This window comes from Leptodactylus fuscus, chromosome 4 (genome assembly GCF_031893055.1).
Source record: "Leptodactylus fuscus isolate aLepFus1 chromosome 4, aLepFus1.hap2, whole genome shotgun sequence".
NCBI classification, from domain to species: domain Eukaryota; kingdom Metazoa; phylum Chordata; class Amphibia; order Anura; family Leptodactylidae; genus Leptodactylus; species Leptodactylus fuscus.
Window position 1 is genome coordinate 68,507,725 of NC_134268.1, and position 11,278 is coordinate 68,519,002.

The window sequence follows — 11,278 nt, forward strand, 5'->3', positions numbered from 1 at the left end:
ATTGTCCTGCCGTGGTTTGCAGAAACACTTGTGATTGCCACATGAAGAAATAATTTTTTTACAATCCTATATTTCAATTTTGTTTCTTCATCTTACAGGTGGACTCTAAAATCTCACTTGGTATTTCCGGCATCTTGATCGTCCTGGCGTCGGTGGCGTGTTCTCTGGGGGTCTTCAGTTATGTCGGTATCCCACTCACTCTCATAGTAATAGAGGTCATCCCGTTTTTGGTTCTTGCCGTTGGAGTGGACAACATATACATCATTGTACAGACTTTACAGGTGCAGTAAAAAATGGCAAAAATAAAAAAAAAAGTTTATGCAAGATGTATGTTGTATCACTTTTTTCTGATTAAAATTTTGTTTTAAGATGTGTCTTTGGCAAATAGTACTTAGGTTTCTAAAACAGATTTATTTGATTCTAATAAAAATGCATTTATTTGTGTAGTACAGTATCCCTGCTCTTGCCATTAAAGGGGTCTTCCAGCCATGTAAACTAACCAGACAACCCTCAATCTTCTGACCATCAGGGATGAGTTTTACTTGCCTTACCATTCCTATAGTAATACTTCCTGATCCTCACGCATTTCTGTAACCTGGCCTCAGGAGTATAGTCCTGACAGACACACAATTCACTACAGCAGTGTCAGTGTAATGCTATTTGGATCTTGCCACTGGAGCAGAAAGAATTGAGACTACAAGAAAACAGAAAAATGAGCTGTGTTTAAAAAAATCTTTCACACCCCTTTAAGGTGAAAAACCCCAAAAACTGCAATCCTGTTAGACCCCATTGTCAATAGACTACTGTATATCAGAATGCTTTGAGACCAGTTAAAAACCAATTCTTCAAAGCTACAATTGCTCTGTGACATTAATGAGAACAGAGTCCAGTATTCCTGACTGGCATTGGCATGGGGCATTTCCTTTTACATTCATGAACATGTTTTCTTTACAGAGGGATGAACGACGTGAAAGGGAAAAACTTGATCAGCAGATTGGCAGGGTCCTGGGTGACGTAGCTCCAAGCATATTCCTGTCCTCCTTCTCTGAGACTGTGGCCTTTTTCTTAGGTAATATGTCATTGCGTTATCCATTTCTGGAAACTAAGAATGTCCTTTTTCGGCACACTCGATTTATCATCTTTTTTGTTTTTTTGACATAAACCTACATTACTGAACATCTTGTGTTAATTTTAACATTCTATTCCTCTAGGGGCGCTGTCGTCCATGCCAGCAGTGCGAACTTTTTCCCTCTTTGCTGGGATGGCTGTCTTTTTTGACTTCCTGCTCCAGATCACCTGCTTTGTGAGCTTACTTGGCTTGGATATCAAGAGACAAGAGGTGAATATGGGAATAGTTAAGGCATGAACAGACTAATAATTATTTAAAATGTTTGCGTTAAATTTTTCATAGCAACATCTATCTAGGTTAATTTATAACTAATGATGTTGCTTACTGCCCCTAGAGGCAGGAATAGTAATCTATCAATTTATTGGGACCTGTAGACCCCCACCAATCCTGAAAATGTAGAGGGTGCAGACTTGGCTCTGTGTCCTGTTTGCAGTCTTTCCCGGCACAGTGGAAATTCCCCCAACAATAGTAAAGTTGTGACATTTCCCAGCAATATCTGTGAAGTATATACAGAAACCAAAAGGTTACAGATACCGCTAGGAGTTCACTGCAATGCCTTAGTTTTAAAGAGGGATGAAATTTACAGGAAAGGGTTTATTATATATTTATTTTTAAGGGGAGTAAAATCTTCATAAATGTATGCCTGGGGTTCAGTCAGGACATGGGAAGTTCTGTACATTTTCTGTTAAACACGCTTGTAGGCTAAAAGTGCATATTATTGCTGAACATTTTTTTGTTCTTTGGTTGTATCGTGGTTCAGTTTTGTAATTTCGCAACTGTCTAAAGTTGTTACTTCCTCTGTCCTTAGTAGCGAGTGGCTTTTAGTTGTATCTGACGTTGATGGGTTTCCAGCAAAGGTTGATGCAGACACACGTCATAGAGATGTTACCATAATTCACATATCTTATCCATTGCCATCTTAGGGCACAGACAGCTGGGTGTGGAGTAAATCACCCCGGTTCCCCTGAGCTTTATAGAGAGTAGCTATTCCATAGAGCAGGCCGAACTCTCCTGCAGCCACTCACAGCTCCCTTGTTGCTGCTTGTAGATAGATTTTTATTTTTTCTGTATATTACAGAGAGTCTACACTTAGTTTTAAGACATATTTACATTAGTATGGAAACCTTTTCATATACTATTGAAACTAATGGTTCAGCAGGTTAGGGATGGTCTAAAAAAAATTTTTTACCGCTAACCCAGTGTTCTTTGTCCACAGAAAAATAGATTGGATATCCTCTGCTGTGTCCCAGGATGTAAGAGAGACCGGAGCTATGAAAAACCAAAAAGCTGGCTTTTCCTGTTCTTCAAAAAGGTTTACTCCCCATTCTTACTTAAAGACTGGGTGAGACCAGTAGTGGTAAGTATTGTACTCCTGCGTAAAGATATTCTGAAAATGTATTCATGTGCCAGGCATATAATATGGCTGCTTACATCTGCTTGGTAATCTCTTACAGGTGTCGGTCTTTGTAGGAATGCTTTCCTTCAGTATTGCAGTGGTTAATAAAGTAGACATCGGTTTGGATCAGTCATTGTCTATGCCAGATGTAAGTTTACACTCACTTTTCCTTTTAGATGCCTGTGACTATATGCGGTTGTATTACATCATGTTTCTATTATTCTTATAGGATTCATATGTGCTGAACTATTTTGACTCCTTGAATAAATACATGCACAGTGGTCCGCCGGTGTATTTCGTGGTGGAGGAGGGACATGATTATAAGTCAAAGGAGGGGCAAGATATGGTGTGCGGTGGAGCCGGCTGCAATAACAACTCCCTGGTACAACAAGTATATAATGCAGCACAAATAGACAACTAGTAAGTAATGCAGAAGCTGTAGACTTCATCTTTTTTATCCCGTATAGAATTCTGCAAATCTTTACTTCGGTCATAGAAAGGGTAACTTTGTCCTTAAATCTGTTTCAATATCTTTTATATCATTGTAGCACAAAAATCGGCTACGCCCCGTCCTCCTGGCTTGATGACTACTTTGATTGGGTGAAGCCTCAGTCTACTTGCTGCCGAGTGTATAATAACACTGAAAAGTTTTGCAATGCTTCAGGTATTATTGTAGCTTATATTACACCTCTAAAATTCCTATTATATTGTCCTGGAGGTCAGCCTAACAAATATATGGTTAGTCATTGGAAATATTTCTATAGAAAGTTATAGATCTTGTATGTGAAAGGTTATTTATCTTGTCGTCATTTCATATAAAGTGGAATAAAATGCATGAGAAACCTAGAAGTGGTTTATACGCTGAATTGTACCAGGCAGCGAAGCATCTCATAGATGAGGTGAATATTAATGCAAGTAATTGCAACCGTTGTGCCCTCAACTACTGATAAGCGACCATTTTTTCAGATGGATGACATTAAAACTAGTCTGTCTAGTCTCCATTTAATGTGCAGATGCATGCTGCTCCTTACATATGTGCCGTGCTTTCAGTATATGTATAGCTATTACCTTATAATCTTATGGTCTTTTAGTTCGAACCATCTCTGAAGTTTATGTATGATGTGGCTCAATAAAATGGTGCCCAATGATTACTCTACTCTTTGTTCTAGTTGTGGATCCGTTATGTGTTAGGTGTCGCAGCTTGACTCCAGAAGGCAAACGCAGGCCGGAAGAGGAGGACTTCATGAAATTCTTGCCCATGTTTCTTTCTGATAACCCCAATCCCAAGTGTGGTAAAGGGTAAGTATATGGCATACACCAGTATTAAGACACAGTCAGATCATGTCTTACTAGTGTCTGATATTCCTTTATTTATGCTGTTGAGATGTTTCCCAGTTCTCTTACAACTCTAAAGAGGTTCCAGAGTTATTGGTGCTGTTGGTTTCATCTGCCGATATCTCTACACAGAGGGGCGGGTCTCATGGCTCAGTGCCCTTTAGGGTACAATACTAAAGGAGTATATTGGGGGGGGGGGGGGCATACCTCACTACGCTACAATGATGCTGAGCTGTAAGGCCGGCCCCTCTGACAGTGCAGCGATATTGGAAGCTTAAACTAACGGCGCTGACATCTCTAGAATTGGGGCAAATTGCTTCTAAACTGAATGGCATTGCCAGCTTTGTGGTATATAACATGGCCCATCTTAGAGGATATGAAAGGTCCTATTTAAAGTGGCTCTATCATTGGGAAAACTCTCTAACTAAGCACATATTTGCATAGCCTTTAGAAAGTCTATGCAAGTATGTTTAGTTTAAAAATGCGTTTTCCCAATGATAGAGCCCCTTTAAATGAATTGTGAGATTTATTTCTGGAACAGAATGTCTGGCAATCCTTCTGTATTGGAGAAGTGCTCTGTAAACAATTAACCCGCAAGTGGGGGAAAGTTTAGATACAAGGTTGAGCTTAAGTTTTAATGTCAAAGGTTGGATATTGTTGTGAAGCGGTGAGCAATCTGATTCAAACACTAGAATAAATCTATATATAATATGTATGTCAGGGCTACATATCAAAGCAGCAAAACTTCAAGTATTTCCAGTGTTATAAATCACACATGTGATAATGTATATAATCTTATGAAGATGGAGCAAGCCCTGTTTGGGTGCCATTCTCCTGATTGCTGGGGTTCCAGCCATCATACTACTAATGGTTACTGTGGTTTCTCTGATTTAATTTTTCCCCTTGTATTCTATATGTAGGGAAATAAATCACAATTCCACAGCTAAAATGAACATGGGGCTATTATGAAAAACGCAGCGTTTCCACTTTTTTTTTTTCTTCCACAATGTGTGGATGAGATTAGTGAAATTTCATTCACTTCTCTGGTGCTGTAAAGCTCAGCGTTTTTGATATGAGACCATAGCCTACAGAAGTCCTCCCCGCCGCAGATGTTCTGCTCAAGATGCAGAGAAACTCACAGAATGCCTGAAGTGATATAAGCACAACGCTTTAGTAACGGCACTGCTACAATGGCGATTATTGGTGTATAACTTTTTTATTTTGTTTTTAGCGGACATGCAGCGTACGGCTCTGCGGTTAACTTGCTCTCCAATAACACGGACGTTGGGGCCACGTATTTCATGACTTATCACACCATCCTACATAACTCCTCGGACTTCATTGACGCTTTACGAAAAGCACGAATAATTGCACAAAACATTACCGAGTCCATGGATGCTCCAAGCAAGAATTACAGCGTCTTTGCCTACAGGTAGTTCCCAAGATGATGTGTTTTGTCTGTGTTGATTTGTGTTATTTGTTTGACTTAAAGACTTTGTGGGAATTAGAGTTGTTTTTTTTTTTGTTTTTTTATAAGATTGTAAGCCCTGTATGGGGCTCACAATGTACATTTTTCCCTATCAGTAGGTCTTTGGAGTGTGGGAGGAAATCCATGCAAACATGGGGAGAACATACAAACTCCTTGTAGGTGGTTTGTCCTTGGCAGGATTCAGGGTACACTGTATGGACAGTGGTCACCGTCCATAATGCAGGCCCACACTTGGTACTCCAAACTGAGAAGACCTCTTGGCTAATAAAAGTGTGGTCTCAGCATGGGGCTCTCTATATAATGTGGAACTTATGTAAACGGGACAACTTCTATAGTTAGAGAACATCATGGATGAAATGTCTGTGTATTTGCCTTGCTTCTGTGCACCTTTACTGTTAGAAGTTACAATCTCTGATTTTCTCCATTCTTTGCAGTGTTTTCTATGTATTTTATGAGCAGTATTTGACTATTGTGGAAGACACAGTGTTTAACCTCTGCCTGTCGCTGGCGGCCATATTCTTTGTGTCTGTGATCCTGCTGGGATTTGAAGTTTGGTCGGCTGTTCTGATGTGCTTCACCATAGCCATGATCCTTGCCAACATGTTTGGGGTCATGTGGCTATGGGGCATCAGCCTAAATGCGGTTTCTCTGGTGAACTTGGTTATGGTGAGTTTTTTTTTTTTTTTAAACTTTTTACATGTTGGATCTGAACTCTTGATCACACAAGTTTAGTTGTGCCCCTAGTAAACACTTCCATGTACCTGCACACTATTTTTTAAAAAATATAATAATTTATAGGCAACTGGGTACAGTACAGAATGACCTAAATTAAAGTTGCCTCAGTAAAAAGATATTAAAAATTCCAGGAAACGTCCTACCCAAACTACTAATGATCTAACTATATAAAATTTAAAAAATACATAAATAAATAAAAATTATATATATATATATATATATATATATATATATATATATATATATATATATATAATTATTTTTCTATTTTATAGCATAAAGTACCACTGAAATGAACTTTAATTTCTAATTTGTGGCCCCTTTCCATTATGCATTATGGGTGGGTTTACACAGATGATATGTCTGGGCTTTTGGGGGGGTAGGACTACTAGGACCAGTAACTGGTTGTGATAGCAGACTCTCCTCTCATGTAGATGCAGGAGTTCTGTGCAGAGCTCCGATCCATGGAGACACATTTATAAGGCATCTCTTTAGGGTTCTAGATTAGCCCAATGTCTGAAGATGTCGAGTGGTGACCTAGAAGTTATAAAGCATATTTTGGTCTAGAGGAGTAGGGAACAGCTGCAGTAAAGTTCTGAAATAGACAACCAAACCTTGTTAGATTTGTACAAGCAGTGACCATCGCGTTTCTCTTACAGTGTTGCGGTATCTCTGTGGAGTTTTGCAGTCATATAACAAGGGCATTTTCAGTGAGTACAAAGGGAAGTAGAGTGCAACGTGCTCAGGACGCCTTGGCACATATGGGCAGCTCGGTGAGTGTATCCTGCAATGTTTTGACATTGATTCACTTTTCATTTACATAGCTGAACTTGCAACACAGCAGCCGGGGTCTGGTCAGGTAACTGGATGGAATCTATAACACATTAGCACTAAGGTGCAGCATTATTACAATGGCTGCTCACCTAGTCCTGTAATCTGGTTATTGATAAGGCCTGCACCCTGCTCTGTGATGTAGAACGCTTGTATTTCTTATGTAAGGAATATGTCTCTGATTTTGGTGTTTCTTCTAGGTCTTCAGTGGGATCACTCTGACAAAATTTGTAGGTATTGGCATGCTGGGCCTGTCCAAGTCTCAGATATTCAAGGTCTTCTACTTCAGAATGTACTTGTCCATGGTACTACTGGGAGCTGCCCATGGCCTCATATTTCTGCCAGTTCTACTTAGTTACGTAGGTGAGTGTGAGAACTTCGAGTGTGGGAATTGTGACCTGTGGATGTCCCCAACGGATGTATATTTTGCGTAGCTCATAAAAATTGCATTTCCCTATAGACTTTTATCACTGTAAAAATAAAGCAAGTATATGTCATTGCAGCCCGGAGAAAATGTATCTCTAGTAAGCTACAGTATGTATGAGGCAGATTCCATGACCTGAAACTTAGCTGCCGACAAATGTCTTCCTGTAAAGCCAAGGATTTTGTTTTATTACTTTGTAATTTTCAAACCTTACTTTGGCATTAAACAGTACAAGGAAAGTGGGTGGGATTCAAGCAAGTCCTATGCCCAATTTGTGGTAAAAACCATGGTGTGGACATGAAATCACAGCATGTCAATCACATGTATGGAAATGATAGTTTCCTCTTAGGGCCCCTTCACACTACGGATACGCTGACTGATTCTGAACGTTAAAACACGTTCAGAAACAGCGCGTATAAAGCAGTGCCCATTCATTTCAATGGGAGCCGGCATACGAGCGCTCCCCATAGAAATGAATGGGCTGCTTTTTTCTCTACGAGTGCTCCCATTGAAGTGAATGGGAAGCGCTCGCGTGTACGGCTCACTCGGCTCATTCCGAGCTGTACATGCGAGCGCTTCCCATTCACTTCAATGGGAGCGCTCGTAGAGAAAAAAGCAGCCCATTCATTTCAATGGGGAGTGCTCGTATGCCGGCTCCCATTGAAATGAATGGGAACTGCTTTATACGCGCTGATTCTGAACGTGTTTTAACATTTAGAATCAGTCAGCATATCCGTAGTGTGAAGGGGCCCTTACATATAATTGTAACAAAGTCCCACGGAGGAAAACTGCAAACTTTCTGTTTAAAACACTGCCGGAAGAACCGTAATGCGTTGCTGCCGCGGTTATTCTCGCAGCACTTTTTAGCTGCAGAATGTCCCGTGGGGCCTTAGCCTCAAGAGGTTTTCCAGGCAGAAAATCTCTGGTTGTTGCTGGCATCCTTTTGCATTTGTTTACATGGTGTACCTGCCACATTAGTTCCCTCTCACTTAGCCCACCCTCCTATTATTCTGTACCACCACCCCCCTCCCTGTCTCCCTAGCTAAACGGTTCCACCCACTACTAGCTCCTCCCTGTCTCACTAGCTAGGCTATTCTGCCCATTACTAGCCCCTCCCACCTTTCCTCAGACTCCCTAGATAAGATATTACACCCATTACTAGCAGAGGGGAAGAGCCATTCCTGGACACAGGAAGACTGGTAAGTATTGATGGGAAGGGGGGAGTAATGGTGACGTTCTGCTTTGGAAGTGGTGAAATAGAACGTCATCTGATTATCAGAAAGTGTCCCTGGGGTGGTCACATAACTGCTCCAGAGATATGGGTACTTACAGATTGTGTGTTTTTTTTTTTTTTTGTTTTTTTTTAATAATTGAACTAAATTAGAAGTTACGTGGGGGAGGGGGGATTAGTTTATTGGTTAATTCTTAATTTATCCCGGACAAACCCTTAAGTCAAGAGGTTGTGGATCTGACATTGTATACAGCCATGACTCTACATGCCACCTGGGAATATGGGAAACGGTATGATAGAATTTTTCTACCTGGAAATAATTTACATAAAGTGCATGTGTCCATAGAACCCCCCCCCCCCTTTTTTTTTAGGGGGGGTGTCACTTTTTCTTTAAAAATGTTTTATTTAAATTTAATATAAGTAATGTGGAAGATGGCATGGCAGCAGAGCAGACCCAAACAGACAGTGCCACAAAATCTAGTGAAGATGGGTTTTACCCAGTTATGTTTAGTTTGCAAAAACAAAATACAGCCTTAACTTGCCTTAACTTCAGGCAAAGCATATATGAAAACCTGCTCGTCTGAGCCCTAATACAGAACCAGACCTAACTATACGTGTGGCTTGCTTCAGCCACATGAACAGAACAAAATGGCATACAGCTCTCACCAGATACTAGTCCTCAGGACAGATCCAGGCGCCTCCTCTAACTCCCAGGATCGCTCCAGAATGTAGGTTTTTTTTTTTGGCCCAGATATGACTCCTGACACGTGTGGAACCTGGGGGAATACATAACATGACTCCAGCACCCTGCCTGTCAGTCACCTTCTCACAATATATGTAAAATACATGTTGTGGTGATGGGGTGCCATTTAAAGTGACCACCTTTTTACACCCTGCCAACTTTGGTTTAAAATTCACTTCAATGGAGCTGAAGTGCAATCCATGGACCGGTGTGCTGCTGTTTTTTGAAGAAAGTTTCTTATCCTGGACAACACCTTTAAATTCTTAATACAGTTTTATGGGGGAAGTTAAACATGATTTGTTTTTGTTTGTTTATTTTTGCAAGGGCCTGAGGAGCGTTATTGCCCAGGGGAGTTCACACTATCAGCATGAACATGTGCTCTCATCCTGACTAATGAGCAAAATGGACAAAGGACTATCGTAACATTAGTAGAGTGACTGATTCATATGGACGCCCCCCCCCCCCCCTCCTCTATCTGAATCTGTTCCTATTGACCTGCACAAAAAAAAAAACCTACTGAAGCTTTCTCCTATCATATGTTGCCTCTTGTAACAAAGTCCTGATGGAGAAGAGTTAAAAAAAAAAAAAAAAAAGGAATAGATTTTGGGGGTGCATCAATCACTCTTTTATTATGTGTTGCTCAGCATATGACTTGTGAACCTACCTTTACTGTTTGAGCTGAATATACTGTATAAACTATATGCAGTTGGCTCTTAAGCTCCCCCTGGTGGTCACAGGTATGTTAAGATTTAAATCTACAGCCATGCAGGGGATTTGGAGCGCTAGATATCCGGTACATAACAAGTCCATGGTATATAAAAAATAAATAAAAAGGAAGAATTTTTTTTTTTTTTTTAATAAAAATCTAATGCTTTTTCCCCCCCTAATCTATATAATCCATCACCACTGTCCCTGGAAATATTCTTGTTTGTGTGAAGATCCCCTCTTTACTAGTCCTGCACACACAACTGAGTGCGTGTTACAGAGTATCAGAAGAGATTCAGGGAAAGTTTAGCTCTTAGAGTCCGCAGCAGTTTGTTAGGCGCCGTTCCCACGGAGCAACGCATTGCGCATTCAGACACGTATACACGTGTGAGAGCTTAAAACAGATCCCATTCACTTCAATGTGTTCCGGCTCACACATGCTACACCTCGAAATCAACGAGTTAAAAAGCCTTCCATTGATTTCAAGGTGTAGAGCCCGTAAGCCGGCACACATTGAAGTGAATGGGATCTGTTTTGAGCTCTCACACTCTGACATGTGTATATGTGTCTGAATGCGCAGCGCATTATACGTGGGAATGGAGCCTTACAGTGCAGACATTCCTCTGTTAGGACGAGGATCTGACAGGTTTTCAGCCTGTGTGGTACTGACGGTGAGGAAAGGATATTTGTCGCATAATATATTACAAGCTGCATTATTTCATGGAATAATTATTAGCGCCATTTATGTAAGGCATAACACTAAGGACTAGAGCTCTATGAAAAGTTTTATGTTCTGTCAGGGAAGGGGGGGAGAAGCTGCAGCATGTTACTACCCTCTCCCTGGTGTACAGCCTCCAATGACCACAGGAGCGCACTGAAATGTTCATGTTATCACCACTCTCTCCAATCAGAACTATACGCCATATATCCTACTGAGTTACACAGAAAAGTGCATGCAAAAACCTGAAAAAGTGCACCTTAAGCCTTTCCCACCATATCCATTTTTTAAAAAGTCCATTTACAAAACTTTGAGGGCTTTTTTTTTGTGGGACAGGTTTTAATAATCCCTGCAATGTCCTGGGACACTGCAAAAACAAAAAAAACCTGGGGCATGTTGGCTTTTATTTTTACGGTGTTAACCGAATAGCCAAATGACATGTTCCCTGTATTCTATGGCTTATGATTAAGATGATTTTTTTTTTTTTTTTTAATGCTCTAACACCTTTTAAAAAGCAAAAACTTTGGAGAGTTGCCACACTCT

General features: G+C 40.5%; 1 protein-coding gene across 1 annotated transcript in view; it reads left to right on the forward strand.

Moving 5' to 3' along the window:
• Positions 1-11,278, forward strand: part of NPC1 (NPC intracellular cholesterol transporter 1) — a 52,278-nt gene that overhangs the window by 39,232 nt on the left and 1,768 nt on the right. Inside the window, exons 13-24 of the mRNA XM_075270603.1 lie at positions 99-281; positions 955-1,069; positions 1,212-1,339; positions 2,346-2,486; positions 2,584-2,673; positions 2,755-2,945; positions 3,074-3,189; positions 3,695-3,824; positions 5,092-5,292; positions 5,784-6,015; positions 6,744-6,857; positions 7,116-7,278. Of these exons, the coding sequence (XP_075126704.1) occupies positions 99-281; positions 955-1,069; positions 1,212-1,339; positions 2,346-2,486; positions 2,584-2,673; positions 2,755-2,945; positions 3,074-3,189; positions 3,695-3,824; positions 5,092-5,292; positions 5,784-6,015; positions 6,744-6,857; positions 7,116-7,278 (1,804 nt within the window). The remainder of the gene's footprint in view (positions 1-98; positions 282-954; positions 1,070-1,211; positions 1,340-2,345; positions 2,487-2,583; positions 2,674-2,754; positions 2,946-3,073; positions 3,190-3,694; positions 3,825-5,091; positions 5,293-5,783; positions 6,016-6,743; positions 6,858-7,115; positions 7,279-11,278) is intronic.